The 17,092-nt window shown below is 51.4% G+C and overlaps 1 protein-coding gene across 1 annotated transcript in view; it reads right to left on the bottom strand.

Moving 5' to 3' along the window:
- Window positions 1-17,092, bottom strand: part of AMPD1 (adenosine monophosphate deaminase 1) — a 488,628-nt gene that overhangs the window by 196,980 nt on the left and 274,556 nt on the right. The window contains exon 10 of the mRNA XM_086923284.1: window positions 9,751-9,877. Within this exon, the coding sequence (XP_086779410.1) occupies window positions 9,751-9,877 (127 nt within the window). The remainder of the gene's footprint in view (window positions 1-9,750; window positions 9,878-17,092) is intronic.

Raw genomic sequence — 17,092 nt, 5'->3', positions numbered from 1 at the left:
TGGGCTGTTACATCCTTTGACTGCTCTAAGTAGCAGCAGTAAACGTACCTAGTTTTACAGGTCTGAGGCTTCAATGAGCCCAGTACGAATTTCTCCTCCTACCCTTCCACAACCTCCTTATATTGTAAAGATGGGGTACCCTCTAGGCAGTGATCCCCCCCTGGCTGTAACCCACATCTAATCCTAAATCAATGTAGAAAGTTCACAGACCCTTTAAGTAATCAAAACCACTGAAGTCGCCCCAGATAAGATAAAACTGTGCCACCTCTACCCCCTCTACATATGAAATTGATAACACAGTGTCTATGGAGAACAAATCTGTGTACATCCCCGCATTCTAATACATGGTCATCTCACCAAGTTCACAACCTCAGCGAAATGGGAACTAAACCACCATGAAATGCACATAAGTCACCTGTGTCCTGCTTTGCAGTTTCTGGGAGACCACTGGCACAGCCCATCAACGTCCATCTCAAGGTCTGTCATCTACAGTCATCTCACTATTCGTCTCACACACATATCAGATTACTCCTTTTTGCTTTCCTGGATCTTCTGCCATTTTCTAAGCCCTTCTCCTTATCAAATGGATACTGTCTGCCACGTCTGTTTCATCCTGTTGGTGCTTGGGTATTACTGTTGGATGTTCTTTACTGCTGACTGGGGAAATGAACCTTGTGGATCCCATGTTACAGCTTCGAGTTTCACCCAAAGTGGATGCTGCTTGTTGGGAAATACCAGTCCCAACTCCTTGGGTGCAGCCCAGCCATTTCCACTCCTGTGTAGCGTCCAACTATTTCATGCATTCAATATGTTCTGCTCTGGGATCCCTTCCCCCAGGTCTTGTGGATTTCATCTGGTTGAAAACAGCCCGTGGAACAGCCACTGCTTGACAGGCTCATTTTCCTGTTAACTATACTTGCTAAACACCCGAAGTTCTGGCAGCCCTGTCCATACCACAACTGAAGTAGAGATCAGGCTGACTTCTCACGCCAGTGCCACCTTGCACCAACTTCCAGCATGCCATGCCATTCCTTGCCTGAGAAGGGACTCCTGCATCCAGGCCCCTGATGGGACTTGGGGTCCAGTACCGCACTTTACTTAGCTCTGCAGTAGCCCTGCAACGTCTCTAAAGCTATGTCTTCACCTTTGAGTGTTAGACTGACAATCACCGAGTGCAGACGCACTAAAGAGGCGCGCTGCATGGAGACCCCTGGATCGAGTTTAGACCCTATTTTTAGTTGAAGTTGGGATTGAGAAGCCAGTTTTAGAGTCAACAAACCAGCATATGAAGAATGTACATATCCTGCAGTTGGTGCGTCAGACAGCATGCCTATGCCCTGAAGAGACCCACGCCAACTTGGGGGTGAGTCAAAATGTCCACACTGTAGACAGGGATTGTCCTATGGTTAATACACGTAATACAGTAATCAGAATATAAACTGAACTCTGGATATGTATACATTTGGCAATATCCCGATTGTACGTATGTATCGTTTTTAATATTTCACATCGTTGTACCTATGAGTACTGTGCTGCCAGCACCACTTAAAATCGTATGAGATACAAAAAAAACCACCTGTTTGGAGAATAAACACACAACATCAGTTTTGATGTTGAGAGATAGTATGAATTTATGGTTGTAAGAGAAAAGAGACCCACGAAAACGTTTTATTTTTCTGTGGTATGCCTCGGTTCCATTTTCGGGCATGAAGGTTTGGTCCGGTGTACTTTCTTGATTGTGGGTTTGGGCACTAGAACAGTTGCTGATTTAATGTGTAAATGCGCTGACACTGAAATTTGGAACTCAGCCATATCTATATTGTAGTTCGATGAAGAACGCACACCTTTATTTAAGCAGGTCCTCAACAAATAAGTGAATGAATGAATCTTTATTCGGCAATTTTCACCATAAAAGAACACAATATATAAACATTTCACTTCTGATAAAAGATTATATAATACAGTAAAAGCAATGACACAACATTCACAGTTTACTAGCAGTAAAATCATCCTTAGATAGTGGACTTTCCGGTTTGAAGTTTCAACAAACGGCAACGTGTCCTCCACGCACTTCCTAGGAATTTAGCCACCCCACAGATCATACTGGCAGATGAAGAGTCTGTAGAGAGGACACGTAATGCCTGGCTATGGCACCTCAGTCCTAGTTCCCTACAGACGGGTTTCAACCAGAATTTCCGTGCCCCTTTGTAAGAAGGGCACGCGAAGAACAGGTGAGCCACCGATTCCTTAGGGGCCGCACAACCCGGGCAACCCTGCGAGCTAGCATCTGTATTCTTCCATTTACCCGTAAACTCATACACCGGGAGCGTCCCATATCGCAATTTTAGGTACAGCGCTCGATCCAGTGGTTTAGTTATTAAATCTAGAAAGGGTTCCATTTTGCGCGTACACTTAATAGACAAAAATTGGTCAGTGAGAGAGCCCAATTTCCTAGACCTCATAACGTTGTTCTGTACCCAGTCCCAGTATAGTTTTTTTATGACATCTTTCGGTGGTGGTGATTGCAACTCCCATGCCTCTCTGAGACCCAAAGTGAAAACCAATTCCTTCAGGTTATTTAACCACGCTATTTTTTTACAGGTGTCCAGTACAAGTAGTTCATCTAGCCCTTCTGCATACTTTGCCAGCTCTTCAGTTCTTCGTAATCGGGACCAAAATAACAACGGACGGAGCCTCACCAAATCCTTTACTGATTTCCTGCCCAGATCTAATCTTAATGGGATCATTGGGGTGGAGGTAGGAAGGGCTACCACTTTCCTAAAAAAATTGTTTTCCGCCGTCATCAAGTCAGAAATCCCTTCAAACCCCCACAACTCCGAGCCATAAAGTGCTGCAGGTAGGATCTGACCCTCATAGATGGTCATAGCTGGGGAGACCGGTTTACTGGTTGACTCACGTATCTCCTTCAGCGTCCCCCCGGATACTCTTTGATGGTTTAGAAGCATTTTAGACAAATGATCCTTCCAGGTCATGTGGCTGTTAATTCGGACACCAAGGTAGTCAAAAGACTCAACCAGTTCAAGTGGGGCATTGTTAAGCACAAAGTTATTTCTGAATCTTTTCGAGGGAGCAAAGGCCATCAATTTGGTTTTCGATGTGTTGATAGTTAAGCCTCTGTTGGTGCAGAAGGAGCTAAACCGATCCAGGAGTTTTTGCAACCCCACCGGGGATTTAGAAATTAATAGGGTGTCGTCGGCGAAGAGGAGTGTGGGGATTCTCTCCCCCGCCAGGGATGGGGCATCCGACTCCTCCCCCATTAGATGGTCCACCACTCCATTTACGAATAGGGAGAAGAGAGTCGGAGCCATGACACATCCCTGACGCACTCCTCTCCGCACAGGGATCCTATCTGTAAGTTGACCCTGGGATCCCCATCTCACCCTTGCATAGTTCCCCTCGTGTAGCTTAACAATTAGGCTCAGAAGACCACTGGGAATACCCATCTCTCTTAGAATTCCCCAAAGTTTTGTGCGAGGGACCAGGTCAAATGCGGTTTTAAGATCAATGAACGCCATATACAAACTACCCTTCATAATAACAACCGCCTTCCAATATATGGCGAACAGACGAAAGACCTGGTCCATCGTACCTACCCTCCTTCTGAACCCCGCTTGTAAATGGGAGAGGATACTAGCCTCCTCTATCCAGTCTCCTACTCTTGAAATGATGACCCTGCCGACCACTTTCTGTATTATATCTATCAGACTAATGGGTCTGTAGTTTGCAGGGTCATCTCTAGCCCCCTTCTTATACACCGTAACTACCTCGGCCCCTTTCCAGGAGTCTGGAACCTGGTGTCCCCTCATGATCAGATTCATTATGATCGCGATTAATTTAGCCCAGACCTCCGGATCCGCCAACAATAGATCCCCAGGGATCCCATCCTGCCCAGCGGCTTTTTTAGGGGTAAGGTGTCTAATCGCCAAAACTACTTCACCCGTTGTGAACAAAGGATCGCTTATATCCGCGAGAGCCCCTTCACCCTGACTAGTCACCCCTGGGCTAGTTAGTTCTTCCGCGTCTCCATAAAGAGATGCGAAATGTGTAAACCATTGCTGGCAAGTTATATGATCAGCCAATGGTTGCGATCTTCTCTGCCTTGATCTGTTGACCAATTCCCAAAAGAGGTTTGGGTTCCTGCCACTCACTGCATTGGAAAGATCCAACCAATGCTGTTCCTCCCACTCCCTTTTGGCCAATGATAATGCTTTCTGGTAGTCCCTCCTGGCCGCTCTAACCAATGGAGGGTTCCCTGAAAGCAAAGCTTCTGTCAATTTTTTCCTAAAGCTTTTACACTGGTCGTTATACCATACTTTACTAAGAGTAGAGGGTATAGCAGGAGCCCTATTACCTTTCCTCTTAGAGATGAAAAATTGACCAACTTGGTCTATTGTCATTTTATAGGCAGAGTCAAGGGTGGGGTATTGGGGATTGACGGTCCAGTTTTCACCAACCCATACATCTAGGGTAGAAGACAAGCCCTCAACCAATGCTTTAATACTTCCTATATCACCCTCATTGAGCTTAGCCTTATCCCATTTCAGCCTACGATCGTTATTAAATGGGATAACTTCTTTAGTTGTTTTTAGGGTGACCACCCCTCGCCTGTCATCCAGCACACCCCAGTGAAACTTACAACACAGGGGATTGTGATCACTATCCTGGCTTGGGACGACCTCCATATCAATCAGGTCCGGCCAGAATCCAACATCTATTAGGATGTAGTCGATTCTGGACGGGCCCGAAAGTCTATTGAAGGTCCATGCCCCTGACCGGTCGGATATTGTCCTGCCGTTCAGGGCTCTTAATCTATGGTCCCTTGTCAGTGCATTGATTTGTATAGCTCTGGACGACCATTTCCTAACAGGGGGCAGGGAAAGGGATGGAATAGACCATTTTGAATCCTCCTCTTCGATTCCTAAGGGGTCGTCTCCGAGAAGGGGTTCAAATGTACAATTGAAATCACCCCCCACCAGTATTTTAGCTGAGCAGGGGCATTTAGCTAAGGTCAAGTCCAAGGATGTTAGGGTCAAAGAGGTGGAGTCACCCTGTGTCCCTCTTGCATAAACATTAAAAAGGTCGAGCCTGACAACATCCTCCCCTCCTTTCGCCGAGAGGTGGAGTATATCATTACACTCCACACTGTGTCTTGTAACCACCCAGTCCAAATCTATTTTTATCCAGACTATCAGGCCGCCCGAAGGTCTGCCCTTTCCCTTACTTACTGCGGGCACACAGTGGGTGGTATACCCTGATTTATGTAGTGGGACAAAACTCCATGTCTCCTGAAACAGGCAGACATCGAACTGCTCAATTTGTGTGTGCCACTCCGGGATGTCTAGCTTCCTCTTTAGCCCAGCAATATTCCAGGAAAGGAGGTTTATTTCCCTCCTTCCTCCTGGCATAGAAGTATAACCCACCTTAGGCAATCTCTCATTAACCACCCTGGTCGAAGGGCGCCCCCCCTCCTGGGTTGGTGTGGTGAGGGTTGCAGAGCAGCCGGCCGTACTCATCACGGACCCAGCTGGCCTGGAATCCTCTGTTGTTACAATGGTGGTCACCCTATGGTCAACAACTAGACTAATTTCTTCTTTACCAGTGCTACCCCAGGGAGAACGAGAATCCTCGGCCCCTAGGGGTTCATTATCATTTCCCCCTCCCCCTTGCCCCCACCTTCAATCGCATTCCTCCAGTCCTGACAACTGGGAAAACCGATTGTAGGTATCCAACGGGGTAAAGGGCATCAAATGGTTCATACTAGGGCCCTGGTTAAGCATGTGTCTATAAGGGACCATGGACCAGGCGGAGTGTAGGTCTGGCACCCTAGTCAGCTGATGGCCATACTGAAATTGATTATTAATGTAGGGTGGAATAAGGGGCGGCCTATAACCTTGTGGTCTGTTTATATGTTTAGAGTTAGTAACTTTTGACCTGGGATAAAAATAAGTTATGGCCCGTGGAATAACACAGGTTTCACCATTCCCAGGTGGCCAGTTTAGGATGTAATCAACTGCCCGAGGATCTCTAAAGTTGACCACCACTAGGTCTCCCTCAATATCTTTAGTTCTACTCCCCAGCCAATTGATCCGTCTAACGTGAACTATGTCCCCATCTAAGTTAGGTGCTATCGGCCTATGCAACCTTAACCAGTGGATAATTTTGTTTTTAAGGTCGGGGAATCCCTCCTTCTTGTTCTCTGATAGTTGCGGGACTCCCGTTAGGATCACCACGTAGGGCACAGCTTCTGGGGGAATCTCTACTTGTGGGATCTTTTTATGAGTCATTCTGCTATTACCATTGTCCCCTTGTGCAATTTGATTGTTACTCGATGGGGCCTTTGGGGGTGGTTTTGAGGGCCCTGCTCCTAACTCAGTAACTGGTGTTTTAGTTTGTTTAGATGGCGTTATATTATGAGTTGGGGGCACAGCTCCCCCCGAGGGCTGACAAGTTTGCTTAGCCAGAGCAGAAGTGGGAGGAATTCTAGATTTACTTTGCGGTGTGGTCGGAGGGGGTATCGGCTGTACCGCCACACTTCCGTTTTTTTTAGTATGGGTAGCCATACTAGTTATGGCGGCTTCCAATATAGTTAATCTAATTTCCACCTTTTTAATAGACTCATTAATTGGTAGTAGGAGAGATCTTAACCAAAATTCCAGGTTCCCTGATACTGAGGCCGGAAGTGGAGGTGATGTGATAGGAGGGGTATCTCTACTGATATTATCAGGGACCGCGTCTTGTGTGGTTGCTAAAGCTGGACCAGGACCCGGTATATCAACTACCTGTGGGGTGTATTCCTGCTCAACTGCTGTGGGAGTCTCAGATGAGGTCTGAGTCTTAATCCCTTTACCAAAATCAACATGTGATGTTTTTGCTTTACCTGTGACCGCCCTATATTTCCTTCTTTTTTTACTAGGGGGCGGGCGATGGATCTGGGCGACAGGACAAATGTTAACTTTCTGCTTCCTGGATTTAGACTTGTCGGTCACACGGCTAACACTAGGGGTGGGTGAAACAACTATAATATTATCGTCGGGCAAACAAGGAGTGGCTACAAAGTCACGAAACAATAGAGGGATACCATCTTGACTTACATTATCCTCACTTAGGCCATGCGAGTCACCTTCCCGGTCCAGTTCGGGTAGACTGTCAGTGAGAGGTCTATGTTTCATATTCTCAACAGAGCGACGCCGCTCTGCCCTGCGCTCCGCTAAGGTAAAATCCTTATCTCCCTCACTCCTCTTGGGAAAGTAATTCTCCAGGGATCCATTACGTAATCTAGATTTTTTCCCCGGGGTTTCTGCTTCGGTTGCCGTATCCATTATGTGATACGCAGCGTCCTCCGATCTGCAATAGAAAGCGGTCGGGCCCAGCCCGGCCTCCTCCGGCCCCGGACGGCCACAGACGGTCCCGCCCTTGTCCCGGGCTTCTCCCGGCGCCCTCCCGCGCGCTCCCGCGCAGCGGGAGCTGCTTCTTCTTTTAAGATAAACTGGGGGCGTGGCCGGCAGGGAGAGGAGCCCAGCTGACACGGGCGCGCGGGGACTCCTGGAACTCAGAGTCCACCCGCTCTACCCTCGCAGCCCTGCCGGTGTCCCACTAGCCCCAGGCAAAGTCCACACTCTGCAAACCGCGAAGCGGGACCCGCCCAGAGGGTCCGGCGAGCAGCAGCGGTCAGCAGGCGGGATTCAGCGGAGGTCTGTGATTCAAGGGTCCGTGGCGTTTCAAACAGCAAAGTGGTTCCCTCTGATGTGAGAGAGGAAGGTGATGAAGTACCGCTGTGGAGGGGGCGCGGCCGTCAGGGAGAGGAGCCCAGCTGACACGGGCGCGCGGGGACTCCTGGAACTCAGAGTCCACCCGCTCTACCCTCGCAGCCCTGCCGGTGTCCCACTAGCCCCAGGCAAAGTCCACACTCTGCAAACCGCGAAGCGGGACCCGCGCAGCGGGTCCGGCGAGCAGCAGCGGTCAGCAGGCGGGATTCAGCGGAGGTCCGTGATTCAAGGGTCCGTGGCGTTTCAAACAGCAAAGTGGTTCCCTCTGATGTGAGAGAGGAAGGTGATGAAGTACCGCTGTGGAGGGGGCGCGGCCGGCAGGGAGAGGAGCCCAGCTGACACGGGCGCGCGGGGACTCCTGGAACTCAGAGTCCACCCGCTCTACCCTCGCAGCCCTGCCGGTGTCCCACTAGCCCCAGGCAAAGTCCACACTCAGCAAACCGCGAAGCGGGACCCGCGCAGCGGGTCCGGCGAGCAGCAGCGGTCAGCAGGCGGGATTCAGCGGAGGTCCGTGATTCAAGGGTCCGTGGCGTTTCAAACAGCAAAGTGGTTCCCTCTGATGTGAGAGAGGAAGGTGATGAAGTACCGCTGTGGAGGGGGCGCGGCCGGCAGGGAGAGGAGCCCAGCTGACACGGGCGCGCGGGGACTCCTGGAACTCAGAGTCCACCCGCTCTACCCTCGCAGCCCTGCCGGTGTCCCACTAGCCCCAGGCAAAGTCCACACTCTGCAAACCGCGAAGCGGGACCCACGCAGCGGGTCCGGCGAGCAGCAGCGGTCAGCAGGCGGGATTCAGCGGAGGTCCGTGATTCAAGGGTCCGTGGCGTTTCAAACAGCAAAGTGGTTCCCTCTGATGTGAGAGAGGAAGGTGATGAAGTACCGCTGTGGAGGGGGCGCGGCCGGCAGGGAGAGGAGCCCAGCTGACACGGGCGCGCGGGGACTCCTGGAACTCAGAGTCCACCCGCTCTACCCTCGCAGCCCTGCCGGTGTCCCACTAGCCCCAGGCAAAGTCCACACTCTGCAAACCGCGAAGCGGGACCCGCGCAACGGGTCCGGCGAGCAGCAGCGGTCAGCAGGCGGGATTCAGCGGAGGTCCGTGATTCAAGGGTCCGTGGCGTTTCAAACAGCAAAGTGGTTCCCTCTGATGTGAGAGAGGAAGGTGATGAAGTACCGCTGTGGAGGGGGCGCGGCCGGCAGGGAGAGGAGCCCAGCTGACACGGGCGCGCGGGGACTCCTGGAACTCAGAGTCCACCCGCTCTACCCTCGCAGCCCTGCCGGTGTCCCACTAGCCCCAGGCAAAGTCCACACTCTGCAAACCGCGAAGCGGGACCCGCGCAGCGGGTCCGGCGAGCAGCAGCCGTCAGCAGGCGGGATTCAGCGGAGGTCCGTGATTCAAGGGTCCGTGGCGTTTCAAACAGCAAAGTGGTTCCCTCTGATGTGAGAGAGGAAGGTGATGAAGTACCGCTGTGGAGGGGGCGCGGCGGGCAGGGAGAGGAGCCCAGCTGACACGGGCGCGCGGGGACTCCTGGAACTCAGAGTCCACCCGCTCTACCCTCGCAGCCCTGCCGGTGTCCCACTAGCCCCAGGCAAAGTCCACACTCTGCAAACCGCGAAGCGGGACCCGCGCAGCGGGTCCGGCGAGCAGCAGCGGTCAGCAGGCGGGATTCAGCGGAGGTCCGTGATTCAAGGGTCCGTGGCGTTTCAAACAGCAAAGTGGTTCAAACAGCTAAGTAACTTTTTAGAGTTGTTAACTGAAGGACTCTTCATGCAGATCATAAATAAATGAAAGGTCTTGCAGCCATGTCCAATACTTCCATAAATAACGATGCTGTGGAAATCCCCAACTATACGACTGTCTTCATTTTCGAATAAGTCGTTTCTAATTCAGTCTGGTGTACATTGCTAATGCTCTTTTCCATGCACACATGACATACAAACTCACACATTTCATTTCGGGGTCACTTACGTGTCTCAGGAACACACTGAGGTCTTTGTTTGACTGAGGGTTGATTGTTGCTTCAAACACAGGCTGGAAAATGTTTTCCAACATTTTTCCAAAATGTGGCACAAAGTTCTGTGTCCTAAAAATATCGCTGTAAGCAGAAAAGAGTAGAGTTTAACAATGAAAACGAGTTCCTTTCCGTGATGGCAGAACCAGCACGCAAAACATGAATTTCAATAGCATGCAAAGGATATTGGGGCACCTGCGATATTATACTCTGACAAACAATCATTACCTCTACGTCCCTCGTCCTCGACCCAGTCATCACTCATGAGGTATTCCACAGACAGGAAACAAAACAGGAAACGCTTTTAGGCTCCACCCCCCCCCCTCCTCCCAGGTGCTATATTACACACAACCACTAGAAGCACATCCTGTTTTGTTTCCTGTCGGTGGATTACTTGATGGGAGACGCTGAGGTGAGTGCCGGGCGCTTACCTGCTTCTTTGTCCTGTGGATCGGGCTCTGGGAGGCTCCCATGGACCGTCGTGGGATTCCTCAGAGTGGGGCTGCTGGGCTTCCCTATCTCCTCCTGGGCTCAGGTGACCTGGGCTGCTTGGCTTCTCGGGTCTTCCTGGTTTTCTTCCTGCCCAGTTGCCTGTTCCGGATGCTGTTGCCCTGTGGAGTTGTGCGAGGGGTCCTTGGTGTTGCTGATCCTGACTTCCTTGTTCCGGTCGTCGTGCAGGTGTGGGAGGGGAGCGCTTGGCTGTGGTGTGGCGCGCTCCTCCCCATGTTTCTCCTGCTCGCACCTGGTCCTCTCTGCATAGGGGCCCGGGTGTCTCCTCCAGTATTTGCGCATCACTGCCTCCTCTCTGCAGGGCCAGTGTTTGTTGCGGTCATCTCGCCGGGCTTCCTCTGGGTCTGGGTACGGAAGCTGGGCTGCTCTCTGTGTCCGCGCGTGTGCGGTGTTCGCACATGTGCAGTGTTGGTTCCTGGCTGAGTGCTGGTCGTGGTCGGACGTCCGGGTGGGCTCCGGGCACTCTGTTGACCTGTGGGGCATTTCCTACCGTTCAGTCGGGAGGTCGGTGGGTCGGTTGGCGGCTCGCAGGGTGAGTGGCCTCATCTTCCCTTCGGTGTGTTTTGCTATTTTTGGTTGCCGCGCCAGCTGTTTGGCCGCGGTTTCAATTTGCCCACCCCTCCCCCTTTTTTCCTCTGGCCGGGTTATGGTTGGCTGATGGGTCGGGGGCTTGCCTCACTGCCTGTTTTCTGTTCGCTTGTGGGGGGCGGGGGGTAATTGCTGGGTGTGCCCTACATATATATATATGTCGTCCCCTTGGGAGGAGGTGTTTTTCTTGGTAGTATTCATTCTTCTTTGGTTACTACTTTGTGCAGTGTTGGTCATGGGGAAGCATCATCGTAAGAGGAGGCATTCCTCCCCTGTACCTCCCACTTCCCCTGGTTCCAGTGGGGACTCCTCTCCTCCTGTGAAGCGATGATGAGCGGATTAAGCGCCTTATCCTGGAGACTCTTTCTGATCTCAAGGCGAACAAAAAGGATGCTGTTGGTCTTTCTGGTTCTGCTGCCCTTCATTCCGATATTTCCTCCTCTGCTGAATCTGATGAGTCTTCGCTGGCTGCTGTTGATCTTCAGGGCAACTACATTTCCAGGGATCTCTTGCCTGATGTCCTTTCCCATGTTAGGGTTAACATGGGGTTTCCTGATGAATCTGTACCTAGTACCTCTCAGGATTCGCTCTTGCCACAGTTTCGGAAGCCTGTTGCCTCTTCCTTGCCGGTGCATCCCTTTGTGTCTGATGTCCTGCTGAAGGAGTGGAAGGACCCGGATCATATTGCCATGCCCAGGTTTATGTCTAAACTTTATCCATTGAGGGATATGGCGGACACTTTGCCTGATTCCATTCCTGTGGACTCTGTGGTGGCCAGTCTTGTGGGTCGTCCTTCCATGGCTGATGATAACATTCTGAAGGACGGGGTGGACAAGAAGGTGGATTCTGCCCTGAAGAAGTCTTATGCCGCTTCTCATCTGGCTATTCGTTCTGGGGCGTACGTTGCCCAGTCTTTGCTGACCGATTTCAAGTCCCTGTTTTCATCCATGCAGGAGGGTGCCAGTTGTCCGGAGTTGCTGGAGTCTATGGAGCGCCAGGCGGAATTCCTGTCGGACGTCGCCTTTGATTCTGTGAGGGCTTCTGCTATGTCCTGTGGTACCTCTATTGCTGCCCGCCGTAACCTGTTACTACGGGATTGGAAGACGGACGCGGCCCAGCGTTCCATGGCTTTGAGGCTGCCTTTCACTGGTGCCCGTCTGTTTGGTGACTCACTGGAGGAGAAGCTACACAACGGCTTCAAGGAACGCAAGCACTCTTTGTCCTTTAGTGATCTTCCGCCCCAAGGGGGTTCTTCCTTCTCTGGTGCCAGGACTTTCCACCAGCCTTCCAGGTTTCAGCAGTCCTCCTTTCGGAATCAACGCGGCTCTGGCAGGTCTTTTCCACGGAGGTTTCAGAAGAAGTCGCAGAATAGTGCCGGGTCTGGTCCGCAGCGTTCCTGACTATGCCGTCCAGGGGAACGTTCTCGCTGGTGGTCCGCCTCTGGTTGGTGGGAGGCTTCGCCAGTTCCTTCCTGCTTGGCGCCTGACGACCTCCGACAGATGGGTGCTGGATGTCTTGTCAAGGGGCTACCGGATCGAGTTCCTGTCCCCCTCCCCCTTCCGGGGTGGTAGTGACCCCTGCTCCTCGGGATGCCTCCCGCCGCCTGGCCTTGTCGAACGGGGTTCGTTCTTTGGTCAGCAAGCTTGCGGTTGTCCCTAATCCGATGGCGGAGAGGGGGTTGGGCGTCTACTCCATCATCTTTGTGGTGCCGAAGATCACGGGAGGCTTCAGGGTGGTCATCAACCTTCGGAGTCTGAACTTGTTCGTGAGGAAGATCCCGTTCAAGATGGAGACTCTCCAGAAGGTTATTCCGCTGATCCAGTCGGGTTGGGTGTTCTCTACTCTGGACCTCCAGGATGCGTACCTACACGTCCCGGTGGCTGTGAGGGATCAGCGTTTCCTGCGCTTCTGCCTGGAGGACCAGCACTGGCAGTTCTGCCTCCTTCCCTTTGGTCTTCGGTCCGCCCCCAGGGTGTTCACCAAGGTGGTGACTACCTTGGTGGCCCATCTCCATCTCCTGGGGGTGTCGGTGTTCCAGTATCTCGACGACTGGATGGTTCAGGCTCCGTCCCTGGAGGTCATGTCTCATCACCTTCACTTGACCATGACTACGCTCAGGGAACACAGGTTCTTGATCAACTTGCCGAAGTGCCACCTGGAGCCTGCCACTCGGAGGACCTTCATCGGAGCTGTGTTCGATTCTGTGTTTGGCAAGGTGTTCCTGCCGGAGGCCCGGATTCGTTGCCTCTGTCTTCACCGTGCCCTGGGCCAGGGTTCATCTACGCCCTCTGCTGTGGCATGTGCAGCGGTGGGTCTCCTTTCCTGTCCTGGATTATGCGGTCCCTGTGCCTGTGTCTCTGGACATTGTGTCTGCTCTTCAGTGGTGGCTGGATCCTTTCCACCTTTCCGTGGGGATGTTGTTCCGTCTGCCTCCTCCTCTGGTTGTGACCACGGATGCCAGCGCTTCTGGCTGGGGGGCAACTCTGGACCATTGGGCTGTGCAGGCTCGTTGGCTCCCGGTGGAGTCTCGCAGGTCGTCCAACTGGAGGGAGTTGTCTGCAGTGGAGAGGGCGCTCCGCTTTTTCCATCTTCACCTGAGGGGTTGCCATGTCCTGGTGAGATCGGACAACACCGTGTCTGGGGCCTATATCAATCACCAGGGGGGGACCCGCAGTTCTTCCCTGAATCTGGTGGCCTGCTCCATTTCGGACTGGGTGGAGAAGAATCTTCTGGCCCTGTCTGCTCAGCACATTCGAGGTGTGGACAACGTGGTGGCGGATTCGTTGAGCCGGAGGTTTCCTTTCGTCTCTGTCCCTGTGCCTGGCTCCCCGGACTTTTCGCTTGCTTTGCCTGAGGTTCGGGACTCCGGATCTGGACTTGTTCGCCTCCTGGTCCAATGCCCTGGTTCCCCTGTTCTACTCCAGGTCTCCGGAGGTGGGCGCCTGGGGAGTGGACGCCTGGGGAGTGGACACCTTGTCTCTCCGGTGGCCTCCTTGGCTTCTTTATGCCTTTCCTCCCTTTCCTCTGATTCCTGCCTTCTTGCTGAAGGTTCAGCGGGAGGGGGCTCAGGTGGTGGCTGTTCTTCCGCACTGGCCAAGGAGGTCCTGGTTTCCTCTGCTGCTGGTCCTCGCGGTGGGCCCTCCTTGGCTTCTGCCCCGCTACCTGTCTCCTCTGAGGTCCCCGTCCCCTCTTCTGGTTCCCCTCTCCTTGGTGGTCTGGAGGTTGAACGGTTGTCCCTTGGGGTCCGTGGTCTGCCCGACCACATAATTTCTGTGATGCAGGCCTCTCGTAGGCCATCTACTTGGTCTTCCTACTCAAAGCACTGGGCTTCCTTCTCGGGGTGGTGTTCCTCTTCTGGTTTGTCTCCTACCTCTTGCCCTGTGTCTTCTGTCCTTCAGTTTTTTCTGGATGGCTTTCAGAAGCGCTTTGCTGTTTCTACCTTGAGGGGCCAGTGGGCTGCTATCCGGGCCTTCCGGGACCCGGATTCTTTTCTTTCTTCAGATGGCCTGTTGGTTTCTCGTCTGTTTCGTAGTTTTTCTCTCTCTTCCCCTTCTGTTTGTACCCTGGTGCCTCCTTGGGACTTGTCTTTGGTGTTGGGTGTTTTGCAGTCTTCCCCCTTTGAGCATTTGGAGTCTGTGGACCTTAAGTTTCTGTCCTACAAAGTGGCTTTTCTGGTGGCCATCACTTCTGCGAGGCGGTTGTGGGAGCTTACGGCCTTGCGTTGTTCCCCATCGTTTTTGCGTTTTTTGGATGATGTTGTGGTGCTCTCTTTGTATCCTGGTTTTCTCCCCAAAGTCCGCTCCTGTTTCCATTCCTCTCAGGAGCTGGTTCTTCCTTCTTTGTGTCCTCTACTTCTTCTCCTTCTGAGGTGTTGCTTCATTCTTTGGACCTGAGGCGTGCCCTGTCCATTTATGTGGCTCGTTCTGGGGAGTTTCGTTCTTCTGACTCTCTCTTTGTGAACTTTGGTTTGGCTGGTAAGGGTAAGGCTGCTTCCAGGCTCACATTGGGTCATTGGATCAAGGCTGTCATCACTCTTGCCTATCGTGGTGCTGGTTTGCCTTGTCCAGCGGGGGTTCAGGCGCGTTCCACTCGGGGCGTGTCTGCCTCATGGGCTGCTTACCATGGTGTATCTCTTGATGAGATTTGTCGTGCTGGAACCTGGGCCTCCGAGTCCACGTTTGTGAGGCACTACAGGTTGAATTGTGCCCTGTCTGACCGGACCAATTTTGGTTGTGGGGTGTTGCAAGCTGCGGGGGTTCCCCCTCCGCTCTGAGTTCTGTTTGTGTATTAAACTTTTTTTCGCTTGCTGCACCCCTTTGTGTCTGGTCTGTGTTTTGCTGTGTTTGGGTTGCCAAAGGCCTGTTTGGGCGTTGCTTTGGTATGCCTCATGAGTGATGACTGGGTCGAGGACGAGGGACGTAGAGGTAATGCTATGATTACGTACAGTAATCCCCATTACTCCTAGTCCTACTCGTCCTCGACCCAGTCATACTTCCCGCCCTCCCTCCCTGACCAGGTCTTTGTTGCTTGGTGTGTCAGGATGTGCTTCTAGTGGTTGTGTGTAATATAGCTCCTGGCAGGAGGGGGGGTGGAGCCTAAAAGCGTTTCCTGTTTTGTTTCCTGTCTGTGGAATACCTCATGAGTGATGACTGGGTCGAGGACGAGTAGGACTAAGAGTAATGGGGATTACCGTACGTAATCATAGCATTGTTTGCAGTGCTGATGGCACATCTAACAGGAGGTTCAGGGAGGACATTACTGAATCCTTGCTGCAGGCATCTGTAATTTAAGAATGATAGCACTCTTAGGCTGTTATTAGAATCAATGAAAGTGAGAAGATGTATTGTTCCTCACCTTGAATAAGAAAGCATATTGTATGAATGGAATTTGAAACATTGCAATCAGTGGCTATTAACTCCATCGAAGATACAGCCTGCATACAATAATTTAAATGCTCTGGACTGATCATCTTTGGCAAGCATATTATCCTGAAAATGTTCTTGTCCATTAGAGGACCAATCCCGACATAGCTCACAAATAAGAAATTGAGCATCCTTGGCTATTACACCATGTAGTATGCAAATTCATAGAAAAACAACATAATTGAAATCTATTTCGAAGACCATAACTGAAAATATGTTTAGAGGACACACAAATAAAATAAAAAAAACACAGGTTAAAATATTAGAAACGCCCCTAAACAGTTAATGATATTATTAATTTAGTTAAAAAAGCAGATTTAAACTTTCACTCATTCTATGGGGCATATCCACCTGACAATATTCCCCAAGGAAATCGCTCCCACACCGCTTCAGACTCCAAATTTCACTAGCTCATGGGTCACTATGTAAAAAACAAACAATTTGTAATAGAAAAATGATGGACTCCATGGACTCTATAATTAATCCCAGGTAAGGAACGTAGTGCCAACATTAAAATAGAAAAATGAGGGAAGAAGACAAGGGTTAGGAGGAGGAATGTGAGAATAGAAGGAAGTCAAGACAGATATATGTGAAAAAAGGGGAAATATGGGTGAGAGGGTGTATGGAAGAGGGCACTCCAGCACACCAGGCCTGTGAGTCGTATACCAGGGAACTCCCGATACATGATCTGCTAGCCATACCACACAACGGCAACTGGAGCAGAATCAGAAACTGGCTGGAGTTGGGAGTGACAATAGCAGGCGACTCTAATATCAATGGTGCAATAGCGGATTTTGAGGGCCTACAAGAGCTATATATGGAATACTGGCAAGTGATTTTTGCTCCATGGGGTAATTACAGTGACCATAAGACATTGGTGGCAAACAGGCCAACAGAACCCGAATGAACAAGGGCATCCAGTACATTAGTGAGCTCGCTGGAAAGCGATATGCAGAGTTGCTTTTCTACAAGGCACTGCAGGACTAGACCAAGGCAGTGCTTGGGGCACTAAGAGACTGGAGCAAACCTTGGGTGTACAGATAAATGATGAAGACTGGACAAAAATACTGGTGCACGCCCCAACAATATCAAGCAATGTACGTTTCAAACTAAGCCAATATTATTATCGCCACAAAGCACATATCACTCTAAAACTAATAAATATCATGCACCTAAACGCAGGCGCAAACTGCCCTGGAACGATGATGCATTTATGGATATGTTATGGGACTTCCTGACCTTGCAACCATACTGGACAGGGGTTATGGAGATAGCATCA

The sequence above is a fragment of the Lissotriton vulgaris genome, chromosome 5, assembly GCF_964263255.1.
Source record: "Lissotriton vulgaris chromosome 5, aLisVul1.2, whole genome shotgun sequence".
Taxonomy (NCBI): Eukaryota; Metazoa; Chordata; class Amphibia; order Caudata; family Salamandridae; genus Lissotriton; species Lissotriton vulgaris.
This window is presented reverse-complemented; position numbering and strand designations above follow the sequence as displayed.